Genomic DNA, 22,620 nt, shown 5'->3' with positions numbered 1-22,620 from the left:
ACTCTAGGCAGAAGATGACAACTAAAATCTGATCACCTCCTGCATACCCCTCTGAAGCAACAGACCCAGCCTGTCTTTACGCGTTCACACAAAGGCATTTCAGTTCAACAGGATCATCTGCTTCTCCTCATCCATCTTGAGTCTTCAGGAAGATTTGACTTGTGTTCTAAAAGAAACTTAAGCCCAGGTTACTGAGCCAGCTACATCCCCACCCCAAAATTGCCAGAAGAAAGAGAAACGTAACCGCAGAAGTTGCTCTGCGTCTTCAGCCTGCTGAGCAAGATTCCTTTTTGTGTGTCCAACCTATTTTTCTAAGGGTAGTTCCGCATTCTCAGCTATATTAAGATCTGTTGTTCCTTTAAGAAAAAAAAAAGAAATTCATCTCACCTCCCAGGTTCCAACATAAAGACAGTACTTAAAAATAGAGTTTTATCAAGTCCAAGCACTTAAACATGAGTCAAACCCTCAAAAGTTGGGGAGATTTTATTTAAAATGGAGATTTCCAAAAGGATTAGAAACCTACTCTTGAGTCATTTTGCTTGCTCGGCAGTTAAGCCTTTAGTCTGTATCTGAATCATATTTCTAGGCTTTTTTCTCTGACCAAAGCCAGACTTTGGCGCTTTTCTCTTTTTGAAATGAAAGCCGAGAATCTCACTAAGATAAATGGCTCCACAACAGTGTGAAACATAACATAAAACCTGACATAACAGCATAAAACCTGAGCTAGCAAGGGCTTGAGCACCCTGCTAAAATTCATCCCAAAGTGCTACAAATGCTCCTCCACCTAGTAAGTCTCCCAACACTATATTCAGTTTCCTGAAGCCTTTGGGGTAGATAAGCAGCAACACAGCTTTACACAAAAGGAAGAAGTAAAGCAGAAGGATTGCCGTAACTCCGCTGAGATCATCATGGAAGTCAGCAAGGGAAGAACCCAGACCCGGACCTCATAACTTCCTGCTCCAAGCTTTAACCATCCAACCACTCATACCCCTCCACTCAAAACTCAAAAGAGAAACACTGTGCTTACATTCAAATCTACAAGAAACCATCTTCAATTTTAATAATGCAGAAGAAATTAATCCGGCAGCTCTGTTGTATGCCCTCAAGGAAGGGCAGCAGAGACAGCCAACTTCTTTCCACACAGCACCTTTTTCTAACAAGCTCTGCCTTTCAAACAAACCAGGAAAAACAGGCATAATTAAAGGGCAATCAAAGCGCTGCAGGAACCTCGCTGTCAGCGAGATGAAAGATGCCTTTTTTAAATGAAGGCTTACAAACCCAGATCTCGCCTTCTTAGATTATCTTGGACGCCATGCTCTTTTGTCACGCAAAGAGCACGAACAATTTTAATGTAGTCCAAAGGCTATATATGCAGAAGCTTTAGATGAAACATCACCTTGTACAGGCTCTTCTTATTCCCTGAAAAGCAGCATTAAAAAGCAACTATATGTAGGGACACATCAGCAATATCTGCGATGGCCACAAGCAATGCCAAGGAACTCTGATAGGTATTAGCACACTGTATTTCAAAGCTTTGGCCAGTCCCTGTCAAACAGATGCACAAGGAAGACCTGCAGTAGAGGCCACTTAACAGATTGCCCTGTTATGCAGTTCTTGAAAATCCTTCTGCACTGCTGTGATAAGACCCCACACAGATGGCCTTTGGGACTATTTGAGTCCAACCATCTTCTCCTCATGGCTTTATTTTCAACAGAATACAGCTAAATTGAATTCACCTCCTTCCATATATGCTCCATTGTATTTTTACACCCAAAAGACAAAGACACTACTCCATAATACAAGTATGTTTCCTATTTAGATAAAATTTCAGCTCTTTTCTAGCACTTCCAAGTACACAAAAAGTTCCTCATTTTGATGTTATAGTTAGCTTAAAATTGTCAGGATGCTTTTAATTTTGAATTGTTGTGTTTGGATAGAACATGACATTTGGAGTTCACAGTTTAATCTGTTCCTGGCTGGTGTGTTGTGATGAACTTCTTTTTAAAGAATGCAGTTGGATGTTGTTTTTCTTGACCTTGCCTAAGTAATTTCAACATTCTGCCCAAGACACAATAGGCAAAGGGAGTCCTGTGCACCCTGGGACCATTCTGTAACACATGGACCCAATCACATCCTCTGGACACATTACCACACACATATCCTACTCTGAGCCAACCTGGGGCCTCACACAACGAGATCCATTGGATCTCTGCTGCACTTCCCTTTGCCCTCCCTAAGGGCAGCAAGTTCATGTCTGTGGTCTCCAGCTGGGAAAGGTAGCAGTCCCTGTGTACAGCTGAATTTATATATGCTTTTTTCTCCCTCAATTTTTGCAGGACATAAGGAGCCTCTAAACTGAGCCAAATTAAAGTGGAGCCATTAATGCTTATCTACCAGATTAAAAACTAAGGGGAAAGGATCCAGGCCTAAGAGTCCACATATGGACTAGAAGACTCAACACAACTGCTCCTCTTCCTGCACCGATTCCCTCAGAGGATGGAGACATGCACTGTCAAACATGACAGAGGTAGAAGCTAGACAGCTATCACCACCATGCCACAACCACCACCTGTCAAAATGCAGCTGAGCTGCCAAGAGGAATTCTGGGAATGTTAATGTAAAGCCTGACAGTCGCTAGTCTCCCGCAAACACATGCTGTTCAGAGGTATGCCACCATTCGGTTACAGCCTTACTCGCTGGCTAGTTGAAGGAGTAGCTCCAGGCCCAAATTCCACAACAACTCATTTATCTGCCATCCACTACAGAAAAAATTATCCAGAAGCTCAATGGTTATTTGAGTGCTGCTGGCCCAAAGCATGTGGTTCGGTCTAAAAGCTTTGACAAATATAAACATAAAATGAAAAACTAAAGGATCCTCTCTAAAGATATACCCACATGGATGCACACAAGATAGGCCTTAACATGCTTTTGTCTGTGCTGCAAGCTGACTGGATGCAAATCATCTCTCACCCAAAAGCCTTATAAAATTGTATCAGTGCCGCTCCAAGCCCTTCTGAGAGGCAGAGCTGTCAGCTTGGATACTGCATTGTGCTAACATAACTATGTGGCTTCCAGGATCAGAGCTGGGGCACAGCCAGGCAGCTTGGAGTGCAGGCAAGGCAAGCACAGGTTTGCCTGCACACATCCACAAAGGTATGTCCTAAGAAAGCAGTGCTGGGAACACAGTTCTGTCTTAAAAAAGAGCCTGGTAGAGATCACCTGAGAGGTTGCTAATCATACTGCTCTCACGTTTATTTCTTCACCTCCCACATGCACCGCAGATTTTGCATCAGCGGGAGGTAAGACAGGAAACAGATAAAAATTGGGCAACTTACACACCTGTGGGCTCCCTAGCCACCTCCTGCCTTCAGGGTCGGACACTCCAAATAAGGCTTGTCTGGCAGATCTTGATAGGGCTGCATCCATTCCAGCTCTGCTCTGGGGGAGCTGAACACCATCCTGCTCGGAGTCTGAGGAATTAGTTTGCATTTAAACCTCCAAAGCTCAGTGTGGGTGACTGACACAAAACACATTGCGGGTTCTACACCACACCAAGGAATGTGGAGTGGAAAATACTACCAATTCCCAGATAAAAGAACATCCTTGTAGCAAGTTTACTCCATCAACCAAACAAATATGAATGGTAATGAAAGGAAAATATATATTCCTGCTCACAGCAGAGCAACACAGATGATTATTCCAACATGCTCTGAGGCAAGGGAAGACGTGAATGTCTCTGTTCACAACACGTGGGAAACACAGCGACAGAAGTTCCCATTCCTAACAATGCTTTCTCCCCATCCCATGCTCTGATAAGCTAAAAATGCAAACCAGGTATCAGCTTTTGTTGGTTTGGTTTGAAGACAGTAAAAGCCAAAGGCTGGCAAAAAAGCAGCAACGTGGAAAAGGAGTTTTGAAAGACTTCAGTGTACAAGGGCACAAGAAGTGTTTGAAATGGAAGTTTTGATATCAGGCTCGAGAGGAATCGAGGGGAGGAAAAAAAAAAATCACCCAGTTTTCCCCACAGAAAACATAACTTTAGAAAGATACTCTTTTTGTTTCTGTTTTAAGAATTATGCTACAAATTCTGCAGTTGACTGGAAGACCAAAAGGATGATGTGGTTTGGGACATCAAGTCCTGAGGAAAAAAAAAAATCACTTTAGCTGAGAAAACTGCTTCTAATTTGCAACATTTAAAAGCAAGGACAACATATGCTTGTTCTTAGAAAATCCAATTAAAAAAAAAGGGTCTGTATTAGAGGCACGTAAGCAATACTTGCTTCGACTTTCCTATGTCACTACTCCAAATGTTATACGCACTTGTGCCTCAAAGTACTTGTGGTCTGCAGCCTTGGCTTCAAACCAGTATCTTTTAAGTATGTTTGACTCATCACATTTCATAGTTTCATTTCCAACTAACCAAACCTGTACCTCCTTAATGCTGCAAAGGTGGCAACACCTTATTTAATGAGACATATGACTGCTGGTTCATTACAATGGCATCCATATAAATACATGCAGTATTCATCAATCAAAAGTTAAAATTCTTCCTACAGTTAACACCAAACACAGTTTATGCTAGAATAGTATCTTTAAATCAGTGCTGTACAGCCCAGTCTCACTTCAAGTTATAGGAAGAGATACACCCTCTCTAAAAATTGAGCTCATCTAAATGACAAAATCCTGCCTAAGAACTGTAGTTAGTATGCATGAGAATCTGCCAAAAGAGCACCCTCATTGGGCAATCTGCTATTTCAAAAGACTAACCCAAATTAGCCTAAAATTACCTTAATACCGGACTGTTCCATCTTTCTTGGACCCCCCCCCCAAAAAAAAGGGGGGGGTCACAGCACATTCTTTTCAGTAGAAAGAGTAAAAGGCTTTACCACAAGGTTCTCCATCTCTAAATACCAGTGTTACACTATCACTACATGTCCCTTTTGAGTAGGGTAGAAAGGGTCTTTTCACATATAGCATCTGGTTTCCAACATTTTATTTTATTTTATTTTGAGTGAAGAAGTGGGAAGACAATAGAGCCCTTAATGTGCAATGACATCAGCTTTGCTACAGTTCCACCAGCCAGCCTAACGAGAATGAGATAGGCGCGACAGGAGGACCATGACTCAGAGGCAACCCAGGAATAAGCATGGAAGCAATGCTCTAAAACAACAGAAGGGTCTTTGCATTGTCAAAATTGCACAACCTGCTGAAGAGGCATCTGTAATCACGGTAAAGATGACTTTTTTTTTTTTTTTTTTTTTTTTTTTTAACTGTCCTGCACAGTTTTTTTCTGCCTGGTTATGCCTCTCCTAATCTTCAGCTGAAGAGATAAGGAGTAGCTGCTGCCTAATACATGTAACCAGCACCTGCCAGCCACTTATGAAGAAGGGACACCAGCACCAGAAAAAATCATCCTGCACCTACCCAACTTCATTTAGAACTGCTCCTAGGTGAACATATAAGCCTTCCTGCCCTCTTGTCTGGCATAAAAACGTGCTGGCTTGCCTTATTCAGACAAGTTGGCCCCAGCTAAACCAGGGTCCCACAAGGCAGGAGCTCAAGATAGGATTTGAGCAAAGCTGGATCCAGCAAAGCCAGTTATTCCTGGGGAAACTGATCTGTCCAGATTGTTCAACTCTCACTGATCTAAGAGCAGGTCATGTCCCCAGGCCAAAGTTAAGGGATATAGAATTTGCTTCAGAACCTAACCAGTAAAACAATAGAGGTAACAGGACAACGGCCAACATTATGAATAGAGTAGCAGGCAACACTTAGGTTGACGCGCATGTTTACTGAGCACATAGTGGCAATATTAATTAAACAACTTTTATGGGTGCTCACCGAAAGCAGGAAAACCAGTCATGCTGTACAGAACCAGTAAAAGATGGCTCTCAGTCTCAAAAACTCATGACCTGAGCCTACAAAATGCTTCTCCCAATTAACATATAGGGATCAAAGGCACAAACAGGGCCCACAAGGAGAACTTAGGCAACTGACTTTAAAGATGGTCGAGCCTACTACAGTTGATGAGGAGAGGCAGGCACTTCCAGAGAGAGCTCCCACTACAGCTACAGACTCCCCATCTCTACTGGAAATGGTAGAAGCCAAAGATGAGCTTAGGTTCAGACATCTAGAAGTTGTTAGTAGGAAAAAAAAATCCTACCTCAACAATTTGCCCAACATGGCAGAAGGTTGGGATAGAGTGAGAAACTGTTTGAAGCCTCCACAAGCCTCAGGGTAACTCCAGCATTACCTGGTGCATGCAAGTGAGTGCATCAGCTACACATCTTTTTCAGACTTACCAGATCATGCTCGCACTCAGCTAGCACTCCTCCTGAGTAGTTGCACTCACTTTCCTAAATACCCAACTCAACAATTCACCAGTTTACCACCTCCCCCTTCCTCCTCACAAATCATAATTCTCTCCTACCCAAACCTTCCCCTTTAACCTGGTCCCTCAAGTGATAGAGGCAGACCTCCTCTCTTAGCACGGACCCCTTTAAGCCCATAAGAATCATTACTTCCCCACCCTGCAGCATCTCTTTTCAATCTGCCTACCTCATCATCAGGAGCAACACTTAGAGGCAGTCTTCCCCTCTGCCACATCTGGCCTTCTTCTCCACCCTCAGCTCCCTTCATGGCCCCAGAACAAGCAGCATTTAGGCACTGAGCACTTTTCCAGCTTGAACATACTCTTGCAGAGCTCAGAGAATACTTAATCCACCACTCTTTCATAAGGTGGCCACCTCTAACAACTCCTGTGTTGTCTTAAAGGAACAGAAGAGGGCAGAGAGGAGCTGCAGGGAAGTACACACTATTTTCTCTAAATCCCACAGGCACTGTGCAATCCTAGACTGAGAAACGCCTGCTGTGCATGCATTACTCATTTTTATGCTTATGTACTCACAAATAATGCACAGACATAGCCAGTTGCATGATGACTCCATTCACTCAGAGTAAGACCTGCCCGCTGTATCCTGTACAGACAAAAAACATCCTAGAATTGCACTCAGCTCTGCCAGCAGAATACAGCTGGGAGATACTGATGGTCAAGGGGGGCTCAACTTCCTCCTTTCCCTCCCCAACTCTACAAAAAATATTTTTAAAAAATTTTAAAAATTATATATTATATACATACATATTATATAATATATATATCTGTGAAGTTTCCCTTTGCTGCATTGGGCTCCATAAATAACAACACCTGAAAAGAGTATTTTTTTCCACCAGAAATTGTATTTTATCAAATCCCCAAAGTGTTCCAACTGACTGGCAAAGCATTCCCTCAGGCAGATTACATCCTTCAGAGCTGACAAAGCAGAGGTCCAGTACTCCCAAACACCCCCACAACAAGGGCTAGTACAAGAAAGGCAGGCAAATATTTATAATGCATTGGTACCAGAGCTGCTAGGAGCAACTTCTTGTGATAATATGCTATTTTTCCTTTAAGACATTTGACACACATCCAGAGCCCTGGGTGCCTAAAGGACTAATTACATCAGAAATACAGACGCTGAGACTCATCACCTCCCATTTCACACCATTATATTATGCTGCACAGGACAATCATTACCACAGCAAACGGAATCAAAGAAAGAGGGAAAGAAGAGAACCAGCAGCTCCAAAAGAATCCTTCAGCTCTGGTCCTGTTAACACTAGGGCTGGGAAAGCAAGTTTCTGATAATCAGTACTTGCTGGCTGGCTAAATATATAGTCTGTGCAACACTGCTGCTGCTATTAAACATAACACTACCTTTATTACTGAGTAGAACTTTTTGTAGTATCAGAAACCCAGCTCTCCCTTTATTCCCTGTGAGGGAGAGGGAGAGAATGCAAAGTAAATAAACCACACAATAAAAACTGTTGGAATTGGCTCTGGCATCTCCTGATAAGATCATAGGGATTGAGAAAGATTGCAGCTTTGCTGATGAAAAATCTAATCACTGACAAATGCATTCACACAGAGGAAAAAAATAACTTAAATGGACATTTAAACACACAAAGAACTTGCTACAAATGACAATTCTTCAAACACTGAAGTCTAGAGTGTTTTTTCCTTAATATGGTTCTGATACCAGGAGCCAAGTCTTGTACCTGAGTACCAAGAATGCATCTTGGCAGCTTAATAAAACCCAATACTCAAAGCACGTGGATCTCAGAGTGAATCTGGAGGTAGTTTTGTCTAGGGCCACAAAACCAGTACATGTCATGTTTTCCTGCACTGTCTCATCCCATACAGCTCAGTCTTGACCGAAGATACCACTTTGAAAGTCTTTGAACATTTTCAGGTTGCTACTGGCAATTTTGCTGTGGACTGCAACCTCCAAGACCGCTCATTCAGGTGACTGTAGAGTACCTCGGCAATAACCAGCTGTATCAGCTTCATATAGATACATGCAGGTTGGCTAGCCATTTCCTCAAGAACCTTCTCAAATGGTTTGGTTCATCTTTTGATAGCCCTAGATAAATACTGCTTGCTCCCCTCAAACCAGCCCCTCTGCCTTTACATGCCAAAGACAGCACAGAGGGGCTGTCAAACAATTCAGTCCTCCAGTCCCAGAAGAGGTTCTCAACCTTTAGCATCTTTTGTCTGCTTTTTGCCTGCTTACTTGCTGTGACTGTCTGGAGAGGTAAACAGAGAGTGACTCTAGGCTCTGTCACCTGGTCATGAGATGGGAGGCAGCTTTCCTTGGGGGCAGCCACTGGCTTCTCAGCAACAGCTCTCAGCTCTGCTCCTTTCTTAGAGGCCTGTCCCCACTGTGCAGGATGGCTGAGTCAGCAGAGAGGCAACTGCTGAGCTGTCAGAGTCTCCAGCTCCTTAGGGACCCATAATCATTGCTGTCTCTGAAAATAGACATCCCTATGTTCAAGTCCAAGGTGCTTTTGAGCACCTCACAAACACAGACTACCCAAGCTATTCAGACAGAGCAACCTTAGCCTGATTTTGCAGTTAGGTAACATTCTGGGAACACATACTGCATCCTTTTGACAGTCTCTCTGAAACCTCATCTGTTTTTTGAGGCATGAAGCACTTTGTATGAACAAAGGTCAGCCTTTTAACATGCTTCAGCAGGTAAAGTCCTCCTGCCATCATCCTTAGCCTGACTCAAGTCAAATCCAAGTACCGAGTCTCGTGAAGGGGGAAGCCTGGCATCCAATACCAGTCCCACAAGTTACATTGCACATATTGCAGGGCAGCACTTCCTCTAGTCAGCAGTACATGCAGCTCCTCACTGCTGTCTGTCACGTACCCCAAACTTCTTCCACAGAGTTGAAATTCAGGAGACTACCCATTACCAATATCCATGCAACCTCCTCTTGTCTCTTTTCTCCAATGCTCTTTTGCAGCACAAAGTAAAGTTCGTGATGACAGTGAGCTCTGTGCAGGGATACCATCCCTCATGCCTCCTATAGAGAACTGCGGCACACAGAGCTGTAGTGAAGCACTTTTGCAAAAGGATCAAATCAGAGTTCACCAGGGTGCTGCTCTGACTGAAACAGGTTACCTACCATATGCTGGGATCCATGGTTTCAGCAACACATTCTTTGGCAGCTCAACAACAGCAGCTACTCCCTCTTCTGCTTAATACAATCCCATTGCCACAGTCTCACCTCCTGAGAAACTGCACCCCCCTGCCACCTCCTGCTGGATTACTCCAAGAGACTGTGCTAACTGACAAGCCCAACTACACTCAGTCACACCTTCAGCACCAGCTCATCACTGCTCTGGGAAATGTTTGGCACTTCCTTTTGTCAGTGCTTGTCTGTCAGGCAGACAATTCTGCCGAGAATCTTAAAGCAGTTGCAAAGCTCTCCACAGTTGCACATGCAAACCCTCTTAAGAAAGAGCCAAAAGGTTTTACCTAATACAAGAGTGTAAACAAACTCGTTACATGCTAATCACCAGGTAGGCCACACACCCTTCCCCTCCTCCCCTCATCTACTGAAAGGACAGGAAATATGATTGTGGTCACATACCTTTGCTTCCTCATTGATGTCCCAAGTGAAGGATATGGCATTGTACGCAATCTCCTCAATGTTACTGATGGTGTTGAAGCTCTCCTTGTAATCAGCTATCAGAAAGAAGAGATGAGGGAGAGGAAGAGACAATACTATCCAACTTCTTAATCATACAAAGCAGCTAGCTAGCAATGCAACTCCTCTTCAACCCCTCAGAGGGGAAGAAGCTGAATTATTTTAGGAGTGGATCATTTAAAAAGGTCAGGAATGGTTCTCACACAAAAAAAGAACACAAAGAAACAAAAAGAAAAAACAAGGAGAGAGATGAAAATGAGGGACTCAAACTAGAAGGGCAGACATCCCAGGTATTGCACATCTCTGTGCCATACCTTGCTATGCGCAGAAACTCTATCCTGTACAGCAAGGGTATAAGCTTGCAATAAAACTCCTTCAGTAACAAACAAAGATTTGCATGCGCGTCTACTTTAAGTGCCAAGTGATTAATCCCTGCTTTTATTCACAGAAGGAAGGGACTAAGAGTACAACCCAGTCTTCAGCCAAAGAAGTCTGGAAGCTAGCCAGCCACAGTCTTGTCTGGAGGCAAGTGGAAATTTGTAGTATTTTTTTTTTAAGCGAACCGAAGACCGGTTTTGAGCAAAGCTGTAGGAAGGAGGATGATTAGTATCGAGGTATTTCTATGAGGATCTTGTCCTTTGAAGAAATACAATGCTCAAGACAGCCACAGAATCTAAGCTGCAATTTACTTAAAACCACCAAGATATTCCAAAGCAATAATGAATTGTAATTCCAGTGCAAGACCCTAAACTCAGCTTATTCATCAGGTAAACAAAACCCTCCAAAAATAAGTTCCTTTAAGGAGTCCTAAAAGCTACATTACCTCAGAGCAATCAAAAGCTCTCTCTGGGCTTTCAAGCAAAGCTATAGACAGCACAGAGCATGATTGAAAGGATCCTTAAAATAACAAAGCATCAGCAGAAAGTCAAACCTGGCCAAGGAATTAGGTTCAGGGTTTGACATCAGCAATCAAAACATTTCTTACCTATGTCAATGCACCTTTGTTTGGCTGTGTGCTGCCTCGAGTGCCAGTATTTCCAGTGCCTGAGCTGATCTTCTCTGGTTTTGTCTTCAGCAAACACTACCATGATAACACTCTAAATGAAGAGGGTGAGAAGGTAAGAGGTTAAAAAAAGAGAAAAAGGCCACAAACTGCATTTGTTTTGGAAGTTCTGCTTGGCATCAGAAAGCATTAGGCTTTTGAACTTAAACCCCAGGACACCTGGCTGCAGAACAGGAAGGCAGACAACACTGCTTTCTGGGTCATAAACAGGAGGGGAGTTCTGCTCATCTCTAAGCAGAGTTCAAGAACTTCATTCCAGGTGTTGCATCATCTTTACACAAGTGCTGACACCACATCTTAGCTGAGCCAGGATGGGTTGGTCTGAAAGTAGGTGGACAGCAAAGGAACGAACACTGACGTAACAGCGTGGGTTAGCTGGCTTTAGTGCTGGTGCTATGGTTTAGGTTATTGCGCTTTGGGGGATTTAAGGCTACCAGTACACACACACACGCACACACCCTCTTTCCCAAGAAGCCATGAAAGCTGCCACTCACTCGGACTTTACTGATAGGGTGATGGATTCCTTCACTGCTGCTGACTTCTTTCAGTGTGATTGGGTAAAATTGACCCTTATTTAGGTAAGTCATCGTGCTGTCCCCAGGCTTCTGTCGGAGAGACTTGGAGGCTTCCAGAGTGTACTCAAAGTTATTCCTACAAAGCAAAGAGGGCAGTGATTCCTAAGGCATTTTCCTGGAAAGCCGATTAAATGATCTACATTTAATTTGGAGAAATTCCAAAGTTGTTGACTCACTAATCCTTCAAAGGTGAGGAAGTGGGAAAACAGGATGAGCCCCTTTTTCAACTATTCCCTTCATGAATGAACATTTAAGAGAAGTTCTTGGCAAGCTAAATCCCAAGACCTATCAGCAGGCAAGACTGGAAGCTCCCTATTCAGAACATGCCACTTTCTTTTAATAGAAAAGTATATTAGCAATTAAATTAAATACACAAGTTAATAAGCTACGGTCTTCTCTTCCCTCTTATTCAACTGGAGCTAACCAAAAAACCTGCTTATCCTCTCCCCTAGAGCTCATACACAAATTTTATGCATCCTATTTTTGCTTCTGTGCTGCAGATTTCCAACAGGAAAACAGCAAGGCTAGCAGACAAGGGAGTATGAGACAGTTGGAAGTCAGCTCAAAGAGACTTCTGCAGACAGAACTGAGAGACAGCACTGCATCTTCCTCCAGGACATGAGGTTTAACCTTGTAGAGGGCTATAAGGATAGCAGCTAAAGTGGGGTACTATTTCCAATCAGGTATTTTTCCTTAAAAACATAGGTAGAATTTTCAACTATGAAGAGCACCTACAAGCCAAATTCAAATGAGCAGACACTGCTGTGCTCTGAGATCCACAGCCTCACAGAGATTCAGTGCAGAAAGGAGTAAATTTTACTGCTTACTTATGAAGAAGCCCGCTACAGAGAATAAGAGAATATGGTCCCTCAGAAGCTTAAAGCATTACCCAGAAATGCTGTCAAAAACATAATCTTCTGAATTCATGTTGGCCATCCGGAGATTCAATTCAGCAGGAAAGAAAACCTGGGACAGACACAAAACACCACAAGAATTAACACAGCAGTAACAAGAAAAGTCAAGATTAAACAGATACTTGTTACCACAGAACTTCTGGCAGGCAAACTGATCATCAGATAACAACTGATTCTGGTTCGGTACAAAAAGGACACTCGAGCAGGGCTTTAATAAAAAACTGTTGGGTGTCAACTCTGTATATCTCACAATCTTTATGAGCCAGCTTATGGCAATATTTAAAGCTTTCCCAAACCTCAAAGAAGAGGTATAGTTACATAGTTCCCCAATGTCTGGCTTAAAATTCAAAAAATAGTTACTCTGTTATTTTTAGTTGATACCATAAAATAAAAGCAAGGAGCCTCACCCAGGTTTAACTCCCATCTAAGCCCCTAAATAAAGTGATTTTTTCACCTGACACACAGCACACGTACAAACTAACTGGTTGCAAGGAAGCTAACAAACCTAGTCATTTTTAGACGCTTTAGGTGACTGCAAAGGTATATTGCTGAACTCCTGCAAAACCTAGTTTGGTGTAATGGATCAAAATAATTATTTCCATACACTGTCAAGTTAAAAGCTCTGTTACTGGCACAACCAGTCACTTACTTCTAATAATTTCATGTTACATAGGTTTTATCTAGTAAGTTATACTTCTGCACCTTTCTGAAAAAGGTTTTCTATTTCTAATTCACTGGGCAGATTTCAGGCCTATATAAGAATGGATCTGTATCTCTCTATCCGGACTAAAACATGCACAGAAGTGCACAGCGACTGTCTCTCTTGGTACCTCTTGTACTCCTTCCTTAAAAGTCTCCGAGAAGGTGGAGTCTGGCGTTCGTCTCTGTGAATTCTGAGGCTGAGCGTTGGAATTGAACTGGTCAGGATTGAGATTCCTGTCAAACACCACCACCCGCTCAGGGGGCTCAGGATGGTAAATGCTTGGAGGGATGCCCACTGCGAAGCCATGGGGCTGAGTCTCCGTTTTGATGGAATGAGTGGGCATCGTTGCAATTGAAACTGTGACAGTTGTGTCGGGGGTCGTCAGGTGACCTCTCTTGTCCATGCCCATCTGGGGCGTGTGCGGAAGGACAATATTGAAAGGCACATTTTTCAGAACCTGGACTCTGTTTTCTCCAGTGGAAATTAGTGATTGTTCTGTCACATTCGGGATGCTGTTCCTTCAAAGCACGAGGAGAAAGACAGTTAAACAGTTTAGTTTTTGATTAAAAAAAGAACTAGAAATTCTTCTCAGCCTTTTGGATAAAGTGAGCTGACACCAACTCCTTCACTTGTGAGAACCAGCTCTATCTCAACCAAAAAGTAAGGTACTCATTCAAACAAGCACCTATTGTTAAGGGCCCCGTAGCAGAGATGAATCACCCTGGAGCAGACCTAAATACTAACAGCCCACGATTCTGACTGCCTGGTAAACAGCAGTCTGATGCCCTTTTTGCCAACCAGCAGCACAGGCAGACTCACACTTGGCTCCCTGTGACTGCTTTTTTGTGGACAGAGAACAATGTCACTTCCTTTCTGTGCAAAGACTAAGTGCCACCTGGGAAGTGCTAACGAGGAAATTATATTCATATCCCCCCAAGAAAAGACACATTGAGACTCCCTGGAGTGGACTGCATAACTTCACTCTCTACTCTACCACACTCATTTCTGTCAGGATGACACATCTGTGGCTACACTGACCTAATAGCTAATAGCCACTAAAAGATTCAGCCCTCCTTCCCTCCCAATAAGGAGATCCTGCCCTCTCCTTTGTACCAATTCTGACACTCCCCTGACCCCTTGGCAAGCTGGTTCAGCTTGTTCAACTAGCAGGAAACTAGTCAATTTTTTTTCCTGCTGGGTTATGGGTCAGTGAAAGACCAGAGCTGGTGCAAGCGGGAGCAGCAGAAACACACCACTGGGAACAAGACTGCTCCTCTCAACATGTCATTTGATCAGTTTACCCAAACCACAAAACCTCATCCTGAGTCCTTAAGATGCTCCAATCTGTCCAGAGGAACAGGAAAAGGATGCCTTGAATGGACCTCACATTTGTAGTATTTACTTAATCAATATCTTTTGTTGCTTGAGGGGCATGAAAGAGGGAGGGCAGGAGGTAAGGCGGGAAAAAAAAAAAAAAAGAGAGAGAGAGAGAGAGAGAAAGTTCCCAGACAGAAGTCCACAAAAGATACAAAAACAAAACTAAAGTCACAAGCACTTTGAAGTCTTTCTGTACTAGCCCTTGCATGAAGGAGTAACCTGCTGTTGTGTGAGAATAAGGAGAAGAGTGCTGAGCAACTGAGGCAACCACATGCAAAAATCAAAGGGTCACCAACCTCTCTGCATGTCTTGGGAAAGGCTGTCTGTGTTTCTAGACTGCACTAAAGGTGAAAGAGGGCGGCTTTGGCTAGGCCAGCCATCTGACACAAAGAAACAGAAAGCATACAGATAGAGATGAGAAGCAATCTGTGTGCCTCAGCTCTCCACATCACACCTCAATCCTTGTCCTGTTCCTTGGGCAGTACAGGAACGTGGGGCAAAGTAAAAGCAAACAATTTCTCTCTTTCACCATGACAGCAGTGCAGTAAAAGCTACTTCTCCTCAGTAGCTTTGGTGGTCTCAAAGGGAAGGGAAATAAGCAGACATACAATAATAAAAAACTAATACCTTTTGCTGTGATCTTGGTCAGCATGTTCTATCTCTGGTTTAGCTGTTGAAGATCTCCTCTCCCTTGGAACCTGGGAAATATAAGACATGCTATAATTGTATTCTTCTACCTATACAAAAAGCAGAAAGTTAGCTCCTTATAACACAGCCATTAGAGCTCTTTTACCTATTTGGTCAAATTAAGAATCTGATACCAGTAATAATACTTGACTGATGTTAATGCTCCTGTTGCTTTGGGATGCCAGGCTTGTCCTTCAGGCTGCTCAGAAGATCCTATAGCAACCAACCTAGCCAGCTGCACAAGGCTTGGACTCCTGCCAGCAATAGACAGTGCTAAAATTGGTGTGGCCAACAGGACTTCTTAAGCTGAAGTGTCAGCATCCGAATGAGCAGGATCAGAAGATCTCCAGAGGTTCAAACTAGTTGCTTAGATTTTTCTTTTTGAAAACAAATCAGGTTCAGTTGACTGGATGAGCTCACAGCTTGTGACAGGAAACTGTTTCATATCTCTGGAGAGTAAAGCCCCTTTCTCTGTAAAGGGATTCTGTAGACCATTTTCTTTAAGACAACTCAAGACTTCCTCCTCCTGTTCCCCCCCGAGATCAGGGCACTTGGGAAAGACCAGGTTCAGATGTATTCCTAGAAGACTGTCTTTCTAGCCCTCCCTTAGGAAGGAAGTTGTCCCCTTCCCCTATAAGGATCAGGGGGGAGGTTAGCAGCCTCCTCCTCATGGACTAGGAGCAGTCCCAGCTGAAAAAAAATCACACCCAGAACAATTCTTCCAAAGCTACACCGCAAATTTGCACAGAGCTGGGATGATTTTTAGCAGCTGTATGACCCAGTCATATTTTTTGGTTACAGTTTACAGGAGCTGAACGAGGCCAAAAATAAGACAAAGAGAAGCATATCAGAATGCTACACCTAATTATCATACATGACCATTCACAACATACTGGCCCATAAAACTGTATTAACCCTTTTATACAAGCACAGCGCAAGGACCTCTCACTAGATGGGTACTTTGGATTTAAGGCACAAAGCAGCTCAATACCACTTCTGGCATTTTGTGCCACAGGCAGGATTTGTCCTGCAAACATTACACACCATAATACCTGTCACATAAGCCGCTCTGTTCCCCCTGCTGACAACTCTTTCTTGTTTAGTAGCTGAACAGGATTTCCAAGTCCCAGCCAGCAGGGACCCCATCAGTATTTCAGGGCAGAAAGCAGAGGCTTTATAACACCTTTGGTTAGCAAACAGCCACAACAGTTTACAATACTCCTTCTCCCATACCAGTTTGTGACAGCCTGTCTGCCCGACTCTGGCTGTCCCACAACAGAATACACAGTCACTGTGAGCATCCCAGTGCACGGCCTGGCTGCATCACTTAAACTGATGATGGAAGCATGTTTGAGCTTCGCCTCAAGACATGGCACTTACATCCCCACAACTGCACAGCAAGTCCACACAGGTTGCTCTGCAAATGCACACGTGTCACCTACGGCTTTTGTTGACCTCAACGTGCCACCCAAATGATTAGACGAAATATTTTCCTATATAACAAGAAATTAACTTCCAACACTTTCCACTGCTGATGCCAGCTCCACAAGCACATTTGGATACTGCTTGTGTTTGCCAGCTCAGGTGCAACACGAAGGGTATTGGAATCACTCCTTTACTGACAACAGTAGCGTGAAGACTGATCACTAACTGCACAAGAAGAGTACTTCTTTAAATAGCTCACAATGCCTGCACTTTTACATAATATTATGTCTCTAATACCATCAGAAGAATTGCTGGATTTTGTCAGTGATCAGCAAAATTCTGATAGCCTTAAAGGGATGATGTTAACAGAAAAAACAACAATATTCTTCCAAACTGATTTTGGCTGAAAATCCCAACACTTATACAATTCTAGATCTTGACGAAAAATTCACTTCCTGTAAAGTCTTAATTACAACAGTTGAACCATCAGTCAAGTGGAAGAAGACTCAAGCATTTATTTGTTTTATACATGACATTTGAAGGTGAACTCATCAGCTGGCTTTAACATTTGCAGGGAGGAGTGGAGAAAGCAATATTCCAAATACTGATATATTGTCCCTCTAACATTACTTCCCAACAGTCTTCAATAAAAATACCTTTTTTTTTCCACTGATTTTTCTATACAGCTACTCATAAACAAACCAACAGGAAACCCTGAATAAGACATTAACGTACAGCAAATCCCTTGTGCTTTGCCAAGCATGAAGGATCAGCATCAACATTCTCTTTGAAATCTGCAGTTTTAGAAATCAGAAATGATTTTGTGGATTAAAATCGTTCTGGTGAAAGTGTCTTTCAAGAGCATAGCAAGTGTGGGCATAGACTAAAGCAGAAAGCCAATTTTCTCACAAAACTAGCCAAATAATATTCACATCAATGAGTTTGTGGCATTTTATCATATGCATGGAGTACTAATCTCTATATTAAGCATTACAAGAATATTTTTATACATAAGGCCATGTTCGCCTCTTAAGACGACAGGCAAGGATTTTGGAAATAGAAGGTAACCCCTCTTAGACTTTGAAAGATATACTGAGGCTGATAACTGCACTCAGTACTGTCAAAAGACACTGACCAACAAGTAAGCTTTCTCGGCCAAGTCAGACTCTGGCCTCCCTGCACAGTCAGCGTAGAAAAAAATTGCACTTCCACCAGGTGATCCAGGCCACTGTAACCCAAGTGTCTAATGTAAGCAGGATGCCTCCCTACCTAAGAATGACTACTGGTCTCCATTGACTTGAACAGGGAATGAAAAAAAAAAAAAAAAAAAAAACACTACCCCAGCCTAGGCTTCTAATGCTTAGCAATGGAAAATTCAGTGATAGGAATCCCACACATCTAGAAAGCTATCTGCTTGACTTTATTCGATACACCTGAGCATCCAGAAAGCCAAACACCTCTGAGAACATCTTGAACAGTAGGGAAGACAACAGCAGTTGTCAAGGGGCTAACAGATTCCAGCAGCCAATGCTCGCTAAAAGTCAGAGTGACACAGACAACAGCTCTTTCAGTCTGACATTCTACTCTCCACAACCAAAAATCTGTAGCTTCTTAACTTAAACTGAAGAGTTCTATTAGAGTTCCTGTGAAAGCTCACAGTCCCACTAGAATAGGAATCACATGAGTGAAGAGAGGAACTTACTTTCTCCTTATATATTTAAATCCAGGTATGGACATACTTCAAAGTCTCATTCTCATTCTGCATGACTATTAAAACATTGCATCATGAACAACCTAGAGTGAATGGGCAAACTGCAGATGAAGCCTTTGACTTATTACAGTAATACCTAGATGATCCTATTTTACTGAGCTAAAATAGACCAATTTTCAGAAGAAAAAACAGCATTTTTTTAAATGTTAAAATTTTAAAGTTCAGAGTCCTTATGACTTATTTGTGGTTTCTGTAAAATCCTCTAACAAATGATGTTATATCCACAGGTGGAACAGGAGCTCTGCTGGCTGTGAAAGCACACCTGTGACAATCTACCTTGTAGTAATCATACAGCAGTCCAAGGGCAGCAGCACTGTCTTCATCACCGTTAATGCTCATCATAGCTTTGGTAGCTGCTGTAAGGGGATTTTCAAGAAAAGATTTCCAGGCCTCATCTTCACTGGTATAAGGACGTCTCTGGGAGTAGAGAGAATCATTCTGAAGAACCAACACAGGCCTTTTACTGTCAGAGAGAGAGAGAGAGAGAGAGAGAGAGAGAGAGAGAGAAATGTTAAAACACGTGGAAAAACATTTTCAAAGTCTGCAGAACTTCAAAAAATCAGCTGCCCCATTTTAATTGCATTCATATTCTGATTTAGTGCATTGCAAAGATTAGTCAAACACACAAAGCCCAGAAACCTAATTCTGATCTTTCTCGCACTCAACATAAATCAAGATTAATCTGACCAAACTCAATAGGATTATATCAAATCACAAAGCTATTCAAGAGCACAACCGACCTGCTAACAAACACTCTGAATTCAACCCAACAGAAGTTATATGTGCTTAGTGGCTTACCACCTACAACACCTTTAGCTCATCCTAAGTAATACTACTGAGCCATAACGTGCTCCCAATTTCTTGTATGCCTGCCTATGCTCTAGAGCCAACTGTGCTGCCTTCTCATACAGGACTAGAAAGTGTGAATTAATAAAGCATCTTTCTTACAGAGTCTTCAGGAGACATTTTAATTGCCATAGGATACCTGAAAGTAGTACCTAGAAGCAGCTGGTTAGATGTAGGCTACACAGGGAACATTGGCCAAAAGGAGTACAGGTCAATACAGCAGCAAAATCTTCTAGCAATGGAAGCCAAACCACTTACTGTCTAGTCATCACAGGAATCACCCATGACACTAGACTGAAACAATGTTAGGATATGACCAGGAAAGACAGAAAAACTTGGTTTTTTTTCCCCCTTCGGGTTGTACTATCCTGGGAAAAAAAAAAAAAATATATATATATATATATATCTGACACACACTCCGAACATCTTGCGCTTGCTGTGAAAGAGAAAGCTCCAAGATCTGGGCCTTCAGCCCATAGGTGAAAGCAGGGTGTCCATAGGAAATGATGCTCTATCAACTCAGACAAGTCAACATATTTTAGTTCTATGGACAGAACATACACTCCATCTAAGTTAATTCAAACTAATACTGTTTAGATTTAGCTTTTAAACATTCAATAGTTTTCTTTCCAGCATGAGCATAGCATTAGTTTATTACAAATGAGAGAGGCACTGATTTTCTCTCTCTCTCAAAAAAAAAAAAAAAAAAAAGGAGAGAGAGTTTTGGATTAAATGAATTGATAATAGCTTAAAAAAAATCCTATCACCACCATAACACCTGCACCCTGGAAGATAAGCATCCTTTTCATCTGCTATTTACCCAGATGCATTCAGAGATTGAAACACACTACAAATACAAAAAAAGTTGTGAAATACAAAATTGTGAAATACTCTAATCACTATAATCAGCCTAACAGTATCCTACATTTATCACACCTTCTACCAAAAAGATTGCAAAGCACTTTGCAAATTGTGTTCCATCCTTACACAAGTAGTCTCATTGAGCTCCCTTAAAGTGAGCAGGAGTTTCCAGGATTTATGGCCACAAAGTGCTCTTATAAATCAGTACTATATAGTTGGAAAAAAGGCAAGTAAATAAACAAAAAAGATAAGCTTTTAGCCAAACCCTTTTCAGGTCTTTCTACATATTTATATATGCACTGACACACAGATACTAAAACATGTAGTCTATGGTATCCAGGACATACACTTTCTATTAAGGATTGCACAGCAGAAATCAAAGCTGATTTTTCTTTAGAGAGATTGTAAAAGCCTCGGTTCTCATGCAACCTCATAGGAGAATCCTTAAATAACCGCAGAACTTGCCCATTTGCTAAGGATAAAGTCACCTGTAAGAAAAAGTCAGCTAAAGTAACCTGCGTGCAACTCTCTATCCATCTTTGCAAAGTTGAACGGCTAAGTTGGCCTCGCTTGGAATTCAGTTCAGACCACTAAGCTGCTTCCCTCCAGCAATGCAACATTCACACGGAAGAAAAAAAAAGAACAATGGTAGAATCAAAAGATACTCAGAATTGGAACAACCAATAACCTGAAATCCAGCAAATGCAAAAACTACATATTTTTGTGCGCTTTCTTTCTCATTGCAACACCTGAATAAAATGCACATTGCCTAAAGGTAGCTTAACTCATCTAGAATAGCGTACAAATAATTATTTTTAGAACTAAGAAGAGAAGCGTGCAGCTTGACAGTAACTGCAGGTTCTGTTAGGAAAGTGAGAACATATTAGTAAGAGTATTTTTTTGACAAATCAACTTGTAATAAGTTTTGTGTTTCGAGAAGACTGTTGGCACATGGATCTGCTTGTGAAGCCACGGACATTCCCTGCAAAGACTGGAAATAAGTTTCTTAAAGCGCATTTAGTTATTTCAGAATTTTACTTTCCGCTTAACCACGTTGGAAGCAGAAAAAAATATTACAAAAATAAACATGCTCTTTGTTTGTAAGGATTCCACAGTCTGCGGCGCTCCTCATTCAGACAACAGAAACTATCCCTGATCTAAAAACCCACCTTATCTCTCCCTTACCAAAACACCGCTCTGGCTCCATGCATTAACAGACCATCCACAGCAGTTCACTTTATATCTGTTCTTTGCATACATTTAATGTGGTCTTCGCACGTATTTAACGCTGTCGCACCACAGAGGGTTTCTTTCTCTGCCTTCTCTAGGTGACAAAAGTGAACTATAGCTATTTAAATTGCGACGGCCTCATTTATTGACTTGCACCTGAAGCAAAAATACATGTGAAAAATCCTAATCGCAGGGTGGATTTAGCGAACCTCCCATTCTTTAGAGCCCTACTCGTAAAAAGTAGGCATAACTTTTTTTTTTTTTTTTTTTTTTTTGGGGGGGGGGGCGGAAAGTAGAAGAAAATCGAAGTTTTCCTAGGAAACGAACGCGTTTCACTCGACCCCCCGACCACTGGGGCAACAGCAGTTTTGCAGCCGCCTCCCGCGGGGCGCGGCCGTTAGCCACGCGCGGCCTCGCTCACAGCGTCCCGCGGCGCGGCGCGCCCGCCCCGCGCACAGGAAACGCGGCTGCGGAGCCCGCAGCGGCACCCACCGCCCTAGAGGGAAGCGGGAAAAATAATAAAAAAATAATAAAAATAATGATAATAAAATCCCAGCACTTCGCGCATCTTTTTTGCTCTTCCAGCGTGAAGTTTCCCGTCACGCAAGGCACCCGCCCGCGTGCTTAGGCGGGGGGGAGGGGGACACAGAGCCGCGCAGCGGCGTTAGAGCTGCCCCGGGCCGGGCCGGGCCGGGCCGGGCCGCGTTACCTGGCGCAGTCGCCCTTGCCGGCGCCGTGCGCCTCATAGAAGTCCATCGGCGCGCCGCCGCCGCCGCCCCGCGCCGCTCCCCACGCGCGGCCCCGCACACCGACCGGCCCGGCCCGGCCCGGCCCAGCCCGCGCCGTCCCGCTCCCGCTGCGCTCCCGCTCGCGCCGCGCGCTCCTCCCGACAGCGCGCCCCGCTCGCCGCCGCCCGCATTTAAGGCGCGGCGGGGGGCGGCGGGCCCGGCGCGGACCCACGCCTCGCCGCCGGTGTCGGGTTTCAAAGCCGGCCCTGCCCCGCCGCCTCGGCCCCCGCCGGGGAGCGAGGCCGGGCCGCCCGCGGGGTCGCCGCGCCGCCCCCCGCCCCTCGGCGCGGCGCGCGGGCGGGCGGGGGCGGCGGGCAGCGCTCACTTGTCGTAGTCCTGTGTCAT

At 43.4% G+C, this 22,620-nt stretch overlaps 1 protein-coding gene across 1 annotated transcript in view; it reads right to left on the bottom strand.

Moving 5' to 3' along the window:
- Window positions 1–22,620, bottom strand: part of GRHL1 (grainyhead like transcription factor 1) — a 44,273-nt gene extending 21,653 nt beyond the window's left edge. Inside the window, exons 1-8 of the mRNA XM_062571149.1 lie at window positions 22,601–22,620; window positions 18,827–19,013; window positions 15,295–15,365; window positions 13,418–13,808; window positions 12,563–12,639; window positions 11,593–11,749; window positions 11,021–11,132; window positions 9,979–10,073 (exon numbers count right to left, since the gene is read on the bottom strand). Coding sequence (XP_062427133.1) covers window positions 9,979–10,073; window positions 11,021–11,132; window positions 11,593–11,749; window positions 12,563–12,639; window positions 13,418–13,808; window positions 15,295–15,365; window positions 18,827–19,013; window positions 22,601–22,620 — 1,110 coding nt within the window. The remainder of the gene's footprint in view (window positions 1–9,978; window positions 10,074–11,020; window positions 11,133–11,592; window positions 11,750–12,562; window positions 12,640–13,417; window positions 13,809–15,294; window positions 15,366–18,826; window positions 19,014–22,600) is intronic.

This window comes from Rhea pennata, chromosome 3 (genome assembly GCF_028389875.1).
Source record: "Rhea pennata isolate bPtePen1 chromosome 3, bPtePen1.pri, whole genome shotgun sequence".
Taxonomy (NCBI): Eukaryota; Metazoa; Chordata; class Aves; order Rheiformes; family Rheidae; genus Rhea; species Rhea pennata.
Note: the sequence above shows the minus strand (reverse complement) of the source record. Positions and strands in the feature narration are given on the sequence as shown.